General features: G+C 46.8%; 1 protein-coding gene across 2 annotated transcripts; it reads right to left on the reverse strand.

Annotated features, from left to right (window-relative positions):
- Window positions 1–1,016: 1,016 nt before the first annotated feature.
- Window positions 1,017–19,233, reverse strand: AARS1 (alanyl-tRNA synthetase 1). Of its 2 annotated transcripts, none has more exons than XM_040329330.1 (21): window positions 19,129–19,233; window positions 18,255–18,404; window positions 11,663–11,851; window positions 11,446–11,591; window positions 11,169–11,360; window positions 8,785–8,929; window positions 7,732–7,877; window positions 7,516–7,624; window positions 7,132–7,282; window positions 6,338–6,462; window positions 5,945–6,089; window positions 5,267–5,445; window positions 4,780–4,893; window positions 4,486–4,692; window positions 3,450–3,634; window positions 2,963–3,071; window positions 2,777–2,890; window positions 2,406–2,525; window positions 2,145–2,231; window positions 1,948–2,061; window positions 1,017–1,510 (listed from the first exon to the last, which is right to left on the reverse strand). In XM_040329330.1, the coding sequence occupies exons 2-21, from the start codon at window positions 18,396–18,398 to the stop codon at window positions 1,325–1,327; spliced, it is 2,907 nt and encodes a 968-aa protein (XP_040185264.1). In that variant the 5' UTR covers window positions 18,399–18,404; window positions 19,129–19,233; the 3' UTR covers window positions 1,017–1,324. The 2 variants fall into 2 exon arrangements, with proteins under 2 accessions (XP_040185264.1, XP_040185265.1); XM_040329331.1 differs by lacking the exon at window positions 19,129–19,233 and adding an exon at window positions 19,015–19,035.
- Window positions 19,234–19,771: the final 538 nt, after the last annotated feature.

Genomic DNA, 19,771 nt, shown 5'->3' on the forward strand with positions numbered 1-19,771 from the left:
ACCTTGTGCATCATAAAAGTCACATCAATGTTCCATCTTTTGCACACCAAAATAAATAAAAGCAGACACTTATTTCAAAAAGCAAAAATGTTAAAATGTCTTATTTTTCTTTAAATTTAGAGCTCTGCCTGCTGCAGACTCTTTGTTCAGCTCAGGATGGAAGCTGAAGCAAGTGACCAATGGACTACAAGAGTTATTTTCCGTGCCTATACACAGTACTTTCCCACCCTCAGATTGTTCAGCCATCTGGCAGAATAGGAGCTCCAAGACCCCTTTCACACTGGAGGCGTTTTTTCCAGGCACTTTAGCGCTAAAAATAGCACCTGAAAAATGCCTCATCTGCAGTCCCAATGTGAAAGCCCGAGTGCAGTCACACTGGGGCGCTGCGCTTGCGGGACGTGTATACACGTCCTCTGTGATTTGAAACCTATATTTGTCGCTTTACCGCTAATGTGGCTGCGCTGTCCGTGTAAAAAGGGCTCTTAACCGTGACTACATGAATTCTTCTCATACATCCAATTAAAAAACATGGCAGGGGTTTCAGAAATTTGGTGCAAGGCTTTCAATTAAATGCACACTGCCAGAATTGCATTGTAAATGCCTTACTGAATCTCCACCAACATAACACTCATATACCAGAACAGTTCTCGCATCATGAAACTGGCGTTTATCTGACCAGGTGAGGTATAGGGCATCCAAGGGTCAACGTTTCTTAGATCGTCACCCTAATTGGATTTCAAATGGTAATATCTCTAAGCTATGCCAAACACTTTGTATGGGGATGTACTATATGCCAATATTCATTTTACTTTACAACTATACATGTCTGTACGTCATTTTATCAAAATAAAAAAAAAAAAACACCTCACGAGTCAAATCTTTTCATTCTGACAACTTTTTATTTTCCTCGGCCGTACAATAATTCTGTAACAATGAACGGCGCACTACATGCTATGAGTGGTGAACATTATGGGACATGATCAGCCCCCCCTGTAGCTAAAAGAAGCAGACACAGGTTACACAGAAAGGTGGAGGAGCCCAATGTTTAATCCTTCTATGACTAGAGATCCCTTTTGAACCACATAGGGAGGGTTAGCAGCTAGGTCCCAGGTGCTCCAGTGAAAACGCACATAGTCGTGTTAGTCTGGACAAATTAGAGAGGAGGGGACAGGCGGCGAGTGATGAAGATGGGGACTAGATGAAAACAATCACGGGGCGGCCAGTGACATCATAACACTATGCTGATCCCCGGCTTCTCCCGGACGGAATGACAAGCAGCCTGCCTGTTGTCGCTGGCAGAATGGGGTTAAGTCACACGTCTCTCTCAGTTCTTCATGGATTCCAGCTTTAGTTTGGCAAAGTCTTCAGCCAGTCTGAGCACCTCAGACAGACGAGAGGTATTCTTCCCCGTGGCCTGGGCAGATGTGTCTTTTCCACCTCCCTTCCCGTCTATCAGTTCAGACACTTGTGACACCCATTCGTTGGCCTTCAGACCTTTGTCAGCGGTTTCCTGCAGATCAGACAGATGATCACCACATTATAGACTCTAAATCATTTACTAATTGTACGTCATGCGTTTGTCTCCTGTGTTCAATTACTGCTCAGGAAAAGTAAGGGTCAGTCTGCCCTAAAATATTTCAGTTCTAGGTGGAGACTGGTTGGATGAGTAACTTGCTGGTAATACTTCTGGCTGGGAGGGGGAAGCATGGAACAGCGCTGAGCGATCACAAAGATAACCCAAAGCCCATGTGAGCTGTGACTGGCAATGTATACCTTGCACAAGCCATTTCTTCCACCCCCAGCAGCTGAACTAAGCAGTGCAGAAAGAAATGCAAGTATAAATCTCTGCATTAAAGTTGACCCATTGCTTTGCCTTTCAATTTAAGCCAATGAGAAAACAGTTAAAAGGTGTAGCCCTGGTAAAGGCCACACCAGATGAACACTTACCTGAGGAACTTGGCAGAGGCAGGTGATTTTTCCGGCGTCGCTATCCACACTGAAGATTATGGCGGCAGTCTTGGGAGACTGAGACTTCAGCAGTTTCAGAGATTCATTTAGCGCCTGAGAGGAGAGAACACAATGATCAGGGATCTGTGATACCTATTAAAAAGTTACTCAATAAACAAAAGGAGAGAAGTACTGACCTTGGCGGATGCTCCGCTCTCCATCTCCAGGATGAGAAGCGGTTGGTTGGGGTTCTCCTCTATCAGCCGTTTTGTCTTCTCCAAAACCTGAAGGGCAAAGAACAATATTAAGGACGCAAGCTGACCGTTTCCTTACTAGGCTGTGCATGAACTGTATTGCCAGACTTATTACTTGGATGTTCTTGTACACCAGGCTTTGTCATAGAAATACTGCCATCTCATGTCTGCAAAGACTAAATATAGTTTACATATTTTCCTCACCCGTTTCTGGATATCTGCTTTGCCGGCACGGTCAAGGTCATCCATGGTTTTCTTCAAGGTTTTCAGATGTTCCCGGAGCTCATCCTTCTGCCACTGAGAGATGACGGCAGTGGCCAGAGTCTGTGAAAGGACAGAGGGTGAGAGTCTGATGAGAACAGAGAGCGAAAGATGACAGAAGCAGTGTGTGAAGAAGAGAGTGAGCGTTCCAGCAGAGTGAGGAGAGAGGGCAAGGAGGAAAGCGAAGCGAGGTCCAAAAGAGGTTGGAGGAGACCAAAGAGTGAAAGTTCCAGCGGGTGGAGGCTGGGAGGTGATAGGACAGAAGGGCCGAGGGTACCAAGATGGGGGCACTGCAGATCATAAGACTATTATACCTCACTGAGATCTGCTATTTCCTTCTGCACATCCTTGTTGGGCGACGTCTGCTGCTTCACCTTGGCCTCCAGCTGGTCAAGTGCAGCTTTCAGGGTCTCCAGTCTGCGCACAGCCTGCGATGAACAATAACAGTCAGTGTGATCTTATGTTGCGTTTACTGCCACTGGTGATCTGTGCCAACTCACCTTCTGTGCCTCAGCCCCAGTAACTGCCACTATCCTGCGTATTCCTTTAGCAATGGCTTCTTCAGTGACAATGACAAATGTTCCAGCATGGCCAGAGTTTTGGAGATGCCTGGAAAGAGATCACTGGTGGTTGGGATACAATTTTGCAAAACTACAACAACCAAAAACTTCCAGCCACTGATATTGCACACTGAAGCTGGTGTTACCCGGTATAAAGGAAATGATGCATACTATCACAAGATTTGGATGTAAAAAGTTTGTTCTATGTACAGGCTTCATGTATGGCCTGTGAACCTCAAACCCATGAACCCCATACTCCATGCTGTGTTCTCAGGGTCTTAAATATGGACTGAAAACATTTAGATTGGTTACCCATTGTTCCCTTTGTGCTTCCTATAAATTCTGATAATGCGTGGGGGGGGGTTTGAGAGGAATATTGGAAATGTCCCATCCTAAGTTAGGGCAGCCTGATACAAAAGCCACTTACGTTCCTCCGCAGAACTCCACTGATGTGACTGACCCAGCCGGACTTGAGGGGTCGGCCAGAAGGTCCTCCACAGGAATTCCCACAGACACCACACGGACAGGATCAGGATAGGTCTCATCAAACACGGCACGCAGACCTTGAATGGCTTTAGCAGCTGCCAGTGGGCAATCCAATGCATAGACCGTCTGCAGAAAATAATGTACCAGTTATTGATCAGTGATGGGAGGGATAGGAAAACAAGGTGGCTCAGGGACCCCAAAGACCCTTATTGATCAGTTACTCCAGGAACTCTGTTTTGTCTGACTAGGTCATGGCCTGTGGGTTTTTATTTTTTAAAGTTATTCAAATCTTTCCATACATACAAGGAGATACAATAAAGTCAACATAAGATAAACCAAGTCCTGACAATGTAAGTATTATCAGTAGAGTAAAGCCCTGCAGAGACCAAGGTCTCTTTTACATGGGAAGCTAGGGGCAGGTAAAAAGACAGTAGTTGTCTTTTCACCATCACCCAAACCACTCATCTATAGAAGGGTTGGTACACATGCCACAGTTGCAAAGCTGCAACAAATTTACCTTGGCTTATAGAATTTGAGAGGCAGTGCCATCTGTCAAACTTCCCTTTTGGAATTAATGAGAGTGAGCTTCAACCACAAGCCAACCTACCCATCCATATTGTAAGAAACACTTGGAAATTGGCCTTTTTGGAGTATAGTAATCCCTTACATAAAGTAGATTATCAACACGTAGTGCCCATTTGGTGGCTCTCCAGTATTTAAGGATCAAAGCTCTGACCACATTCAGTAAATGAGGCATCTCGGATTTGAATCTGAAAGCTGGCATTTATGTATTGTAAAACTGCTTTCAGGAGACTATAGTATTGAGATTTACAAGGAAAATGATTGGCGTGTTAGGTGTACTGAGAGGTTGAGATAAAAATTAGTCAGTGAGAACCAATTAAAAATGTGGCCATATAGAAGAGCAGAGGGCAGGCTGGGGCACCGATTTGGGGAGGGGGTAGGATTGCCACACTTACTTTGTTCTCGTGGATCAGTTTGTCTGCAATTTCTTCAGCTTGACGGATTTCCTGAGTGGTCATGGCACCTTTAGCTGTAAAGTCGAATCTCAGCCTGTCGGGGGCAACTAGAGATCCCCGCTGGTCGGCCTCTCCGAGTACAGAGCGTAAGGCGAAGTTCAGAATGTGGGTGGCTGTATGGTTGCTCATGATCGGGCGTCTTCTTGGCTGAGGAAGAGAGGAAACAGGTGACGTGACTGAATAGTACAGGATTCACCCTATAGTAACAAGGTTCAGGGAGGAGCCAGCACTTACCTCATCAACGTAGAGATGTACGCGATCCCCAACTTTTAGGGTTCCATACACAGTCCCTATATGAAGGATATAACCACCTCGTACTTGTGTATTCCTGACCGTGAACTCTGTTTTCTGCAGAAGAATGTAAACAAAAATTACAAAATATATTATTAATAAATAATAATAATAATCTATATTAATGGGCCTCATTTATCAAAGTGTCAAACATCATTAGATCAGACTGTGTTGGCCCACAACAGACAAAATTATGACTTCCACTTTCCAGCCGCAACATTTTGAGGAGTAGATTCTGATTGTTGGCTAGGAGGATGTACAAATCCCAGTCTGGCCTCGACTGAGATCTACTCACATAGGAGAGGGTAGAGAAGGGACACAGCAAACTAAGACACAATCTCAGCCATCACAGCTCAGTGGCGTTATATCAGCCCAGTCTGTTAAAAAAAAAAAAAGAAAAAACAGGGAGAATACTCCAATACAGACTCACATCGTCACTGGTATCATCTTCTCGGACCATATATCCCTCATCAAACGTCTGTCCGCCTTGTTCAGCGTAGAAGCAAGTCTTGTCCAGGACGATGCCACACTCCTGCCCTGTGCTGACCTCGTCCACAAAGGTCTTCTCTCTTCGGATCGCCTTCACTGTGGCCAGCACACTTGCAAACTCTGAGAGGACGTAATATCATCAGATTATATGCACCTCCACACACAAAAGATTTTACATCAGCCTTTATCTGCCAAGGTTTCTTCAGAGTTTGCTAGGGGCACCGTGAGGGCAGTGGCAGATTGACCTCCTGCTGACACTGACCACTGATGTGAGCAGTGGGATCAATTCTACACTGACCAATAACATGGGGGTCCTGCAGGGTTGCCACCCCCACTGACCAAAATTGTAAGAGGGTCACTTCCACAATGACAACCATTGTAAGGGTTCATTTACCTCTCGACTGACCAATGTAAGGGGACACTTCCACACTTGACCACCACCAAACTTACTGATCACGTTTATATACTATACCAGGAGCCATAGATCTAAGAATTTTAGCAAAGGTTTTCCTAAGACCTGAAAATTATTTCAGGGGCTCCTAGAGTTGAAAAGGTTGGGAAAAAACATGGAACCCTCCCACCAGGAAGATGCCACTAGAGCACCAGACACGCATCTTACCGTAGACACCCTCAGAATTAGATTTGTAGCTGTATTTCGAGGAATCGTCCGTGGGCGCCAGGGCCTGGGAGCGCAGCTCCTCAATGGCATAAATATCAAGCATTAGAAAGTCCTCATCTCCAGCGCCCTTCCCCTGAGATTTCAGCTGAAACAGGACAAGGAGAGGTCAGTCAAATGATTAGAGAAAAGGCAACATACATGTAAAAGCATACATGAATGGCCAAGAAAATGCAACAGTGAGGTCAGGTCAAAACTGCAGCATCAAATCCCAGAGATAGGGAAGGAGCTAAAACAAGATCCACACAACTTATGACAGCCTTACAGGAAAAAAACAAACAAAAAAAACACAAAATTTATGGAACATGGATAACACACACATAGTATATGGTCTACCTGAGCAGCTTTCCTCTCATCTTCAAAGCCCTCCATATCCACCTTCAGACCACGCTCTTCTGCTATTAGACCTGTCAGATCCACTGGAAAACCATATGTGTCATACAGCAGCCATGCTGTGTCACCTGGTGAGTGGACAATGGGGAGATAAAACAAAAACACACACACATTTAAACAATTTTAGTATATCATATAGCACTGACAGACACACAGACACACAGACAGACAGACAGACAGACACACAGACAGACAGACAGACAGACAGACAGACAGACAGACAGACACACGTTGTACAGAGAACACTGAGCAACTTGCATCAAACTCTGCACTACAGGAGCTTACACTCTAATGTCTACAGTTACACACACACTATCATTATTATACATTTATATAGCTCTGATACAATCACAGTGCTGTACAGAGAATACAAACAAAACTGTGGAGGGGCGTTAGCGTGCAATCCACTCTGACAGGTTCAATAGATGGATACTGGCAGGAAAGCACAGCCTCCACAGGATACAAATACACACACAGAGAAAGCCTGGAGACTGTATAATCTCTGAGCAAATAGTATTGGGAATTGAAGGCTTGACTCCGGAGACACCACTAATATTAAATGTAGAATGTACTGGTGGAGAAATAATAAGCCAACATATGTCTGCCAGTGCATGCTGGTACTTGTAGTTTTTTGGATATCTAGAAATTTAGCAGCTTGCAAAACGGTAAAGTGTAATTCCTTGCGATTCCTTTACCCCAACCTCAGGGAAGAGGCAGAAGGGTCCCCCTCCTCTTACCTGGGATGATCTTATTCTCTCCTAAGCTCTGGATCTTCCTGTCCAGGATGCGGCGCCCTCTGGTGAGCGTTTTCAGGAATTGCGTCTCCTCCTCATTGACAATATCCTTCACCATATCGGGGTCTTTCTTGAGCTCAGGGAAAGCGTTTCCCTATAAAAGAGCAGAGTGTGAAAGGAGAGCATACACAGCACTCCTGGAGAGCCAGAAAACTATACAGATATTATTTAGGTCTGGATCCAATATGACCGACAAGTTATACAAGATTAACTTTTTTTTAGCGTTCAGCCTGTATTCCTAAAATTCTGGGTTTCCGTTTACCCTCCTTATCCTGACATTCCAGCCAGTCATCCGATAATTTATAAAAACTGCATTGTGTCACTTACCAGCGATTCGACGACCACGTCAACCAGAGTAGCAAAGAATCCTTTAGAAGCATTGAGTTTTTCATGAGCGTAGCGGACAGCTCGGCGGAGGATTCGACGCAGGACATAACTACAGAGAAAAAAATAAAAATAATAATAAGCTCTGATAATGATAAACTAAACGGTTACATTGTTAAGTAGATCTATAGACTGATATCCTATAGACAAGACTCTTACCCGCGCCCAGTGTTGTCAGGTCGTCCACCATCAGCCAGCGCCACCGTGATTGTTCTGGCATGGTCAGCAAGCACCCTGTATGCCATGTCAATACCATCTTCATCCTCAGCACCCACCTTTCCAGAATAAGGACGGGCTCCAGTGCCCTGTGATGACAGAATATTGATCACATCATGTAAGTGATGAAAACAAGGGGTTAGGTAGGGTCAGTGCGATAGGGCTTTAGGGCAGGTTTTTCTATCAAAATGGTTGGAATGCTACTAGTGCCAGGCTACCATCACTGAAAGCCAATGTGTTACGATATAGAGATTAAGTGTTGCCAGAACGTGCCACACTGCACCATTATCCAGGCATCTGATGACAGAAAGGTTCATAATTTTTACATCAATCTCACATACACTTTTAGCCCACGTGCACACTGAGGGCGGGTTTGAAATTGTGCGAAGTTCAGCCGAACTCGCAAGATTTCAAACTGCCATTTCAGTCTGACTATGGGGCGATGTGACAGATAGACATCTGTGTTGGCTGCCATCTCCACTGTTTTGCTGTACTTTGTAGTGCATTTGCCATTTTTTTTAAATAAAGACAACCCAAGGGTTTTTTGGAAGTGCGGCTGTCCATTCTTCTAGCCTTCACCATTTGCCTTGTGCATTGCCGGCACTCCTGGTCTCCTGAGAAGCTATTGATTGTCCAGCACACCCACCTGGAGTGGTAGCTCCCCTTTCCTGTGGGTCCATGCACACAGATGTCCATTGGGAAGAAAAAATAAAAAAAACACACACACACACACACACACACACACACACACACACACACACACACACACACACACACACACACACACACACACACCCCCAAAGTCGCCAAAAGTAGTGCAGGAACTACTTTTGGGAATCTGTGCGGCGCTGCAAAGTCAGCTTTGCATGGATTCGAACGGTGCCATTGCTGGCAATAGGCTCAGATTTGACATGTCAAATCGGCCCGATGTGAACGTGGGCTTATGGTGGGACACATGCAAATTAACCTTCAGACATGGCTGTGCAAGAGACATACCTTCTGGATGGCCTCGAAGTATGGAACGAAGAGGTCAGTGTCATAGTTGGACATTTTGTTCTGCAGTACAGATACCAGTCTCTCCAGACCCATGCCGGTATCAATGCTCTTCTTGGGCAGGGGTTTCAGGGTTCCATCACTCTCCCTACAAAAGTCAGATGGTGAATAGGTGGCACCTGGTGCGACTACTGCAATGTATTCTTTAGCAGTGCAATCATATATAAAAATGGTATACAGTGAGGAAGAGTATAAACAAGACACTTGATACAAGAAAAAAAACAAAGTCCAAAACACTGGCAACTTTATTGTTCTGGACAGACCAGCAAAGATTACCCCAACCTCCAAAAAGTTTCTCTGGGTCTACAATTTAGCCCAGGTTTGTGGATGGAATGTGTTTAAGGGCCCTTTCACACGGGGTGGATCAGTAATGATCCGCCTCCGTGTGTCTGCCAGCTCAGCGGGGATCCTCAGTAAAATCCCTGCTGAGCCATCGGCTGACAGGGCGGACCCCACACACTGTGCAGGGACGGCCTTGTCTTTTCTCCGCTCTCCCCTATGGGGGGGAATCGGATGAACACGGACCGCATGTCCGCGTTCATTCGATCCGATGACGGAAGAAAAAATAGGATTTTCCTCCGTCCGCAAAATCTGAGCTTTGCGGAGGCGGGTGAATACGGGCGTCAGCGGATGTAAATCTGCTGACACCCGCAATCACATAGGGACCAATGTATGTCCCGTTTTCAACCGCACATGTGAATGGGGCCTAAAGAGGAAGAGGCATCAGGCACGACTCTTTGCTTCATGTTAGCGTTTGAACTTTCCTGGCTTTTTCTCATTCCTAGACTCCTGTGACTTATGGGACATAGAACCCGCCTCTGTTACCATCAAGCACCCAGGTCTCCAAGAGGAAACTGACCTAGCTTTTTTGGAGACATGCACTCTGCATTTAAGTTTTAAGGTACTTGATAGATTGGAACACACTAACATTGCCAATAAGTTCAATTAGGAAATAATAAAAGCATGATCATTTGCCAAAAGATGTTTTGGTTCCACTCCTTCACAATTTTAAATTGTGACTTTAATAATTGGGTTCTTTCCCTGCCCTTGAGCTTATTAAGCAAGTAGGTGACTGTGCCAAGTCTCGGCTATGACGACGTGCCAAGATTCAGGAGCAATCCATCACACTTCATTAAAAGTGTCAGTCCACCCGAAACTGTGGATGGTGGAGAGTTAAAAGTGACTGATGCTCATTAAAGATGTTGTAAAAAGAGTGAAAACTCTTCAGTCCCTGAATGAGGCGGCCAGAATCCCCTTTACCAACTGCTCAGAGTCCTCCACACCACTCTGCCAATCACTCCACTGGCTTCTGAACACCCACTGAATAAAAAACAAAGTACCAACACCAGTGTAGGTCATCCACAACTCAGCCCCAAGCTACATCACCAGCTTCATCTCAAAAGATCACCCGAACCATCCGCATCAATCTCTCCTAACACCTCCTGCTCTTTAGCTCCCTCATTACCTCCTCCCAAGTTGGTCCCCGGGGACTTCTCCAGAGCCTCTCCTATCCTCCAACTCCCTACCCCTGTAAGGTGATCCATGAAAACAAATCTTTTCTCTGCCTGCACCAAACAACTGAGCTTTTACTTTCTCCCATCTCTCACAGTTACATTTTGTATCACCTGCCCCTTGCTTTTAGAGATTGTAAGCTCTCACAAACGGGGCCCTCCTAACACGATTGCCCAGAATTCTTCAGCAGCCAAAACACTTCCAAGAGTGTCTCATGCCTGGTCCCCCTTAAGAGATGATGTGGTTACATCCACCAGTCATGTACCATGTACTGTAGTGACATAGGCTTTGGTAAAAATCACCCAAGAGGGACCAGAAATCCTACAAAATTGGAAGGGTGTAGGAGGCAAAAGAATTTCCAGTCAGTGTAACAGGACAAAGATAGGCATTTAATAGCCATTCTTCTGCCAATTAAAAGGGATTCCCACCATCCCAGCGCTGAGTTCCGTGTCTGTATACCTGTTCCTACTGATTGTAAGAGGTGCCCACATCCCCATGTTGAGTTCCTTGGTCTGTACACCCGCTGTGTCTATTATGAGTGGAGCCAACCATCCCTGCACTTGGATCCTAGGTCTGCACACTTGCTGTGCCCATTAGCATGGGTACTCACTATCCCCTGTACCGAGTTACCAGGTCTGTACACCTGCTGGCCCTGCCTTTAGTGAGACTGAAAACCGGATTCCAATTAAAATCGCCCCTTGCCTCGTGTCTCCTTTGTGAATGCTTAGGAAGGACAAGAAGACGTGCCAGTACGTTCTAGAGACGGGATAGATCTCCAAGTCTAAAAACTATTTTTATAGTCTGCCACGTTTTACCTGTTAAATTGGATGAACACAAGATTCCAGATTTCCAGCACATTGGGGTCGTCCATGTTCACCAAGTGGGCTGCATCCCGGCCACCAATGCGGTCAAAGTGCATCTCACTACAAGGTCCACAGGGGCCGGTATCCCCCATTTCCCAGAAGTTGTCCTTCATGCTGCCTGGCAAAATTCGCCCCTCGGGTAGGCTGAATGAAGACATCATACATTAACAGAGTCATGGAAATGTTGGTCAGTAATTACCATGCTTAATATATGAGATCTACATCTTACCCCAGGTTCAGCCAGATCTTTTTACACTCCAGATCGGGTTCAAGGCCGGCAGCTTCATTGCCCCCAAAATAAGTGACGTACAGACGATCAATGTCAATGCCGAACTCCTTAGTGAGAAGGTCCAGTGCCATTTTACATGCCAGCTCCTGCAGGGGGCAGTAAAGTGTTACTACAAGTCAGACCTAGTCTTACCCACACATATGGCAGATAGCCTCACCTTGAAGTAGTCACCGAAGGACCAAGAGCCCAACATCTCAAAGAAAGTGTGATGGTAGACATCCTTCCCTACATCGTCCAGGTCGTTGTGCTTCCCCCCAGCTCGGATACACTTCTGCGTGTTGGCTGCTCGGTTCAGTTTGGCCATAGGGTGAGACGGGTCGATGGTGTTCAGGAAGATAGGCTTGAACTGCAGAAGAGATGATGTTACAAGATGGACAGGAGAGGGAGACAGCCGTCTAGGACATGGGACTTCAAACTGCGGCCCTCCAGTTGTTCAGGAACTACAATTCCCATCATGCCTAGTCATGTCTGTGAATGTCAGTGTGTTACAATGCCTCATGGGATGTGTAGTTCCACAACAGCTGGAGGGCCGTAGTTTGAGGATCCCTGGTCTAGGACATGCAAGATCCTCAGTGTTAGGGGGCAAACGTTATGTGTCAAACTGAATTTTGTCTTTTCTTTTACTCCTAAAGAAAATCAAACAAACAACCGATTGGCTTCTATGTCATGATCACAAGAAAACTCCACTTTTACCTTCATTTTCTATAAGGTCTCGTTTACACAGCAATATAGCATCCGCCCCTGTGGAAATGCACAGGTGTACCCCATTCATGTCAACTGGTATGCAGCAGCTGTATGGACACAGTCAGTGCTCCCAATCTGACAGCGGCACGGCCCAAAACGTAGACAGTGTGGGTTCCAGGCCATGCACCCACGTCGCTGTGCCCAATTGACATAAATGGGGATGCACGATCACCTGTGCAAGCACGGCCCTTGCACAGACACATGTGAACGAGGCCTAAACCTCCAACATTTGTCAAAACGTCATCTATGACGGCGACACCGCTACCTCCCCAGAAATAGTGTCCCCATTGGAATATTTCCCCTCCATTACTTTTCTGGGGACACCCCAAAATTTGGGAATTGTTTTACTTTAATGATAATGGTAAACAGGACAAATATAGAGGATGAATCTCCTCAATTGGGGGCACATACAGCAATAGAACCTGACAGGGGGTCTAAACCTAAAAAAAGTTTAGCCTTTAGTTAAATCATTTTGATTGGTTTGATCTAGGTCAGTTCCATAGTTTGTGTATTTTTTTAATTAGCATCAGTGGCCTAGATTCAAGAAGCAATTGCGTCTGCGTAACCATAGTTACGCAGCGCAATTGCTTACTTGCGCCGGCGTTACGAATGCTCCCGATTCAGGAACCTCGTTACGCCGACGGCAGCCTAAGATATGACTAGCATAAGGCTCTTATGCCAGTCATATCGTAGGCTGCATTCTTACGTTGGCTGCTAGGGGGCGTTCCCGTTGTGGTCAGTGTATAGTATGCAAATTGCATACTAACGCCGATTCACAATGTTACGCGAGCCCTGCGTACGCAGTTTACGTCGTTTGCGTACGTCAGGTTTCGCGTAAGGCTGCTCCTGCTAATAGCAGGGGCAGCCAATGTTACGTATACCCGTCGTTCCCGTGTCGCGAGGTTTAAATTTTACGTCGTTTGCGTAAGTGAATCGTGAATGGCGCTGGACGCCATTCACGTTCACTTTGAAGCAAATAACGTCCTTGCGACGTCATTTGCCGCAATGCACGTCGGGAAAGTTTCCCGACGGAGCATGCGCCCTACGCTCGGCGCGGGAACGCGCCTAATTTAAATGATTCCCACCCCCTACGGGATCATTTACATTAGGCGCCCTTACGCCGGGCATTTTTGAGGAGCGCCCACGCAAATTACGTGGCTACTGCTTCATGAATGAAGCGTAGCGCAGATAATTTGCGTAGGCGCAGGGTAAAAAGGGTACACTGCGCCTCCTTAAGGAGCGCGCAGCTGTACCTGAATCTACCCCAGTGTGTTTAAAGGTAGGATATTAAAAAGGGAGCAAAGTGCGCACTATTGTTTTTGGGCTGTACTACGGGTACATACAACAACCAACATACACATATGTGGTTTTAGTGTGATCGTCCAGAGCAGGAGAATTTATTTTGTGTTCTTTGGTGGAAGGTTATGGAACTAGCAAGAAATATACAGCTATATTTTGGGCCATTTTCCCTAAAAAAAATAAGGGAAATATCCATAACCCTTTACAACCAAATGGAAGCCCAAATTGTCCTAAAAAAAAAACAAAAAAACAAACAAAACAAAACAAAAAACACCACAGTATGATCCACCACGATGCGCAAAATAGTTTTGATGGTAGCGTTTCCCCTGAAAATAATCCCGGGTCTTTTATTAATTTTGGCAATTCCCCACCCAAGATCCTATGCTGAAAGCTGGGAGAAGAGGATGCGAGCAGCGGGAGGTCAGCCGAGCACCAAGCGGCGCTGTACCGAAGGTATTGTTGCACAATTATATTGCAGAAGCACACACATTGTACATTATATAATACTGTAATTGAGTGGATTATAAGATTTTACAAGCATTTTAAACTAGGGCTTATTTTCTGGGTAGGGCTTATATTGCAGCCCTCCTGGAAAAGAACAGTAGATCTTATTTTTGGGGGAAACACAGTATGTATGGTTTTACTAGCACATGTCAAAGTTGCAAAATTGTGCTCAGGCATCAATATGTGTTTTACCCTTAGGCACGAAGGGGTCAAGGAGAACACACATAGGAGTCAAGGTACCCATTGCCTTCCTAAAGCTATTCAAATCTGACACAAGTCCCACAATGCATTTCTCCACTGCGTGCACAGTGTAGGGAACAACTGAGAAAACTTGTACTGTACTAGGAAAGGGGAACTCAAGTCACCAGTTTACACATCACTTCTCTATGGTTGGAAAAAAAAAAAACACACACACCACACAAATTCTCAAGGCGACGAGATTGAAAACAGAGAAAAATCCGAAAATAATTAAAAAAGTAAAATACAAAAAAAAGAAAAACAGAATTTTTTTTTTCGAACAGCAGCACCAAGCCAATCATTTGGCACCCTCAGATGTAAAGTATAACATGTGTTGAACTGGCCACTTGTAGTTTCAATCGGAAGCCCACATGACAGGGCGACACCGCAAGACCAGAGCTGGTAGACAAGGACAGAGCGTTGTCACCCAATACCAGGCATTGCCTAAACAAAGACCTTCATGGCAGGATCACCAGAGATTCTATTGAAAACTGCCGCTTTTAAAGGGTTAAAACAGGCAGCGAGGAGGCAACATGTCACCCCCCCCCCCCCCCCGTCAACTGTTCTCTGAAAAGTGATCCAATGTAGTGCGACATCTGACAGGACGTCAGATACTAACGTTATTTGTAGTGTCCCTTCATTGAGATGTCCACAGAGTGTTGCACCGCAGTGTGCGATATGCGGTGCCATCCAGTGCGATTTGGAAAAGCGCAGCATGACTGAGTGTTGTGTTGGTCGACTGGGGCACATAGAAAACTTTGGATTTTATTTGCCCCAACAGTGATCTGCATGTTCGTCTGCAGAAATAAAACACGGGTCACCACATTTAGGTTTACAATAATCTTATATCAAAGATTGAGATTTTAGTGAATAAAGTCGGCCATAGTGATCAGAGAATAAGTGATGGCTCAGGTGCGATCGGACGGTCCTCCATGATGGATTTCTTTTATTTTTTTACTTCTTAAACACAATTGACCAAGTGCACATAAGAGGGGAATGAGGGAGGGGGCAAGCAAGGCTGCACCCCTTATCTGGGGGGGGGGGGGCGCAACAGCAGTCACCAGTAAGGGATTCCTCACCCCGAGATCTGATCACCGTCAGTGAAATCAGATTCTGAGAAGTTATTTTGGGTTGCTGCATTCCTCTAAACACTGTCTGCTTCTATCCCTCATCTGCAATCCCTTACCCTAACCCCCCCCCCCCCCACCCTCTCTCATAAATCAGGGGGGGGGGGGGTGATGCAATAACCTATAGCAACCCATTATTACTATACTGCAGCCAGATCAGTGGGGAAGGCCTGGGGATCTGCTCTCCTTGGTTGATGCGGCTCAGAATCAGCACATGGACGGAGTGCGGGGAAATGCTGAGTAAGGACAAGGAGGGGGGGGGGGGTGCTGTGTCATGGAGGCTGCAGATATTACATACTGTGCGCCCACAGGAGTGGGTGGGGCTTCTAACATAACCACAGCCAATCATAAGTTGGTGTTTGAGAAAGATAAGCAAGAATTACATAGTAGCTGGTTATCTTACTGCCTCTGCTGGACACAAACTTTGACAGCTTGTCAATCTGACCAGCAAAAAAATAAAAATAAATAAAAAAAATTAATAATAATAATAATAATAATAATAATAATAATAATAATAATAATAATAATAAATAAATAAATAAAAAAAAAAAAAAAAAGGGTTAAATACGAATAAATAAAACACTAAACCATAATTACTCAATCCTCACGGCACCCTTCAAAAGGCATGCAAAATCTCAAGGCACCCCAAATGTGCGAGTTATTTGTTGTATCTGTGCGATTTATTTTATTATTGCGGGAAGAATTGCGCGATTCTGCCCACGATTCCAGAATGGCGGCAAAACACAGGACGCAAATTCGTATGCAATGCCATTACTTCTTTAATTGCACCCCAAACACGGTGTGAATTTTCTGCCATTGTTGAGCGACAAAAACGCACTAAAATCGCAGCAAACAAAAAAAAAACAAAAAAACACTGCAAAACCTTGCCTGGATCGATGACAAAATTTGGTACATGAGCCTCTTTGGAGCGGAGGGAGGCTCATTCAAATGAACGGAGAGCCGCTCCAAAAACGCACCACAAAAAAAAAAAACTAAACAAACCCCAGGCAGCAGGTGTCGCTGCAGTATGCGTCGGCGTGAACGGAGCCCGAGGCCGGGTTTCTTTGTTTGAAGTGTCTCAGACACATTCCATAGACATCTCCACACAGCAGCACGGTGCGTTGCAGCGACGTGGTGCCAACCAACTCACTGCAGCACAATGTGGCACGTATTCCACCAGCTGGTGAATGGGGCACGAAGAAAACAATTGTTTCCTATGTACCCTAGCAGAGATCAGCGTTTATCCAGTGCTGAAAAATGCAGGTCAGAGCACACAGTGTGACCAGCCTCTTACTGACTAAACGGCAGGCGTGGCAGGACTGTATTAGTCGGCTATTCTAAGGCCGCAGTGCCACCACAATACAAGGCAAAATCCCTCGTCTCCGGCGTAGCTGGTTCCCCACTGAACTGCGGTGTGGGAACCAGCTAGGTACTGCATGCTTGGGGGGTAATAATGCAACGTAATCCACTGTCTCACTGCACCGAGGACAAAATAATTCAGACCCCTTTCACATGGGGGGCGTTTTTCAGGCGCTTTTGGGCTAAAAAGAGCGCCTGAAAACGACTCCCCTGCAGTCCCAGTGTGAAAGTCCGACTAAGCACTAGTTTCAGTGCGAAACGCGTCAGCAGTCGGGTTTTATTTTGTGTTTCTGCGATTTGTAGTGCTGTCCTTTTAATAAAGGCTACAATTTTTCAGAGTGCGGCTGTCCAGAAACAATCTTTGTTCCTGCTTTGCTATGTGCATTGCCTGCACCTGAGTTGTCTGCAACGGAGGATATTCATCTGGGTTCCCACCTGGAGCGGCTACTCCCTTTTCCCTTGCTTCCACACTGGGGCGCTGTGCTGACGGGACGTTAAGGCCCCTTGCACACTGGGGCGTTTTTCATGCGGTACATCGCTAAAAATAGCGCTGCTATACCGCATGAAAAATCATGCCCTGCAGTGTTCAATGTGAAAGCCCGAAGGCTTTCACATTGAAGCGGTGCGCTAGCAGGAGCGCACCAAAAGTCCTGCTAGCCGCATCTTTACCGCGGTATAGGAGCGGTGTGTTCACCCCTCCTATACCGCGCCTTCCCATTGAAATCAATGGGAAAGCGCGGTAATACGGTATTAACCCTTTTTTGGCCGCTAGCGGGGGTTAAAACCTCACCGCTAACGCCCGAATATCGCGGTAAATACGACGGTATAGCCGCGCTACAAATAGCGCGGCTATACCGTCACCGCGGCTCCACGCTGCAATGTGAAAGCAGCCTAAAAGAAGTCCTGCAAGCAGTATCTTTGGGGCGGTGAAATGAATGGGCCTTCAAAGCGCTTTGGCAACGCCGGTGCTAAACGGGCGCATTTAACCCTTTATTCGGCCGCTAGCAGGGGTTAAAAAAAAAAAAAAATCACCCCACTTGCGGCCGAACAGCGCCGCCAGAAATAGCAGCATTTAACCGTTAATGCCCGCCCCAGTGTGAAAGCAGCCTTAGTGAAAATTATATAAAGAAAAAGCGAACAGTGCGATGTGTAGCAGTTGGCGCTGCCGTCAGCCTACCTACCGCACACCAGCTGCTGTGTTCTAACCCGTTTTTTGCCACCTGACACTAAGGGCTCGTTCAAATGTGTGCCCATCATTGCCACCCCCACTGAAGAGCGATCCACTGCATTTGACAGGTGGCGAGGAGGCAACATTTCCCTATTATTTGCTGCCTGTTCTAACCCCAAAAATGCCAACCCACAGCGCTAGAAACGTGTGCATGTCAGGAGGTTGCAGCACAGCGCCAATTCATTGGAGATTATCTCTGGTCACCGCCCCGCCCCCCCCCCCCCTCCCATGTTATGTGCTGCAGATGGTACCTGGTTCATGCCGGCGTTGGCGAAGAGCAGTGTGGGGTCATCCAGGGGGACGACGGCCGAGGAGTGCACATAGGTGTGCGCATTCTGCCTGAAGAAGTCGATGAACTTTTCCCGGATGGCTGCGGCGCTCAGTGGTGTCGTCATGGTGACCTGAGACAGAGAACAGTCTATGTGAGGACCTACCTACAGATACGCAGAATCCCCCCCCCCCCCTCAGAACATAAATACTCCCACAGACCACCACCCCCACATACCTCCTCCCCCCACAAAACAACACCCCCACATAGCCCCTCCCCCACTAAACACCACCCCACAATGCACCATCCCACATACCCCCTCCGCCCACTCCCACAGAACACCACCCCCACATACCACCTCCCCCCCACAGAACATCCCCACCCCCCCACAAAACATCCCCACATACTTCCTCCCCCCCACAATGCTCCACCCCCACATAACATCCCCTACCCAACAAAACACCACCCCCATTTACCCCCTCCCCAACACCCCAAAGAACATCATACCCCCTCCCCAACACCCCAAAGAACATCATACCCCCTCCCCAACAAAACACAGCCAAAGAACATAAGACACCCCCACATACCCCCTCCCCCAAAGAACACCACCTTCATTACCCTCCCCCCAAGAAGATAATACCCCCTACCCCAACAAAACACCCCATATACCCCCCACACAAAGCACCACCCCACAGAACATAATACCCCCCAATATACCCCTCCCCAGAGAACATAACACTGACTGGGGGGTAATGACTCCCTCTCTTAGGGGTAAGTTCTTTCTACTGCCAGGGGGCCATTCCTCTCCCCCGCTCCCCCTGTCATTATATTTGCCCCATCCTGTGTATTCCTCTCACCGGCCCCTCTCCGGGTTCTTCTTTCCTTCACACGTTGTCTTCTCACTCAGCGGCACTGACACCTCAGACTCCGCCCCCTCCCGCCGATTGGACGCCCGGCGCCGGCTCCTGCTTCTAATTGGCTGAATGGGCTGTCACTCTCCGGGAGCGAGGCTGCGGCTGATGCAACTAAAAGCAAGGCGGTCACATGATCGGGGGGCGGGCCGCGCAAGAAGACGCTGAGGGGAGTGTGAGAGAGACTCCGCCTCCTTCCCAGAACAACTACAACTCCCAACATGACCTTCCTCCCCCACAGAGAGAACTACAACTCCCAACATGACCTTCCTCCACAGAGGAACTACAACTCCCAACATGACCTTCCTCCCCCACAGAGAGAACTACAACTCCCAACATGACCTTCCTCCCCCACAGAGAGAACTACAACTCCCAACATGACCTTCCTCCCCCACAGAGAGAACTACAACTCCCAACATGACCTTCCTCCACAGAGGAACTACGACTCCCAACATGACCTCCCTCCACAGAGGAACTACGACTCCCAACATGTCCTCCACAGAGGAACTACAACTCCCAACATGACCTCCCTCCACAGAGGAACTACGACTCCCAACATGACCTCCCTCCACAGGAAGAACTACAACTC

This window comes from Rana temporaria, chromosome 11 (assembly GCF_905171775.1).
Source record: "Rana temporaria chromosome 11, aRanTem1.1, whole genome shotgun sequence".
In the NCBI taxonomy this organism is placed as follows: domain Eukaryota; kingdom Metazoa; phylum Chordata; class Amphibia; order Anura; family Ranidae; genus Rana; species Rana temporaria.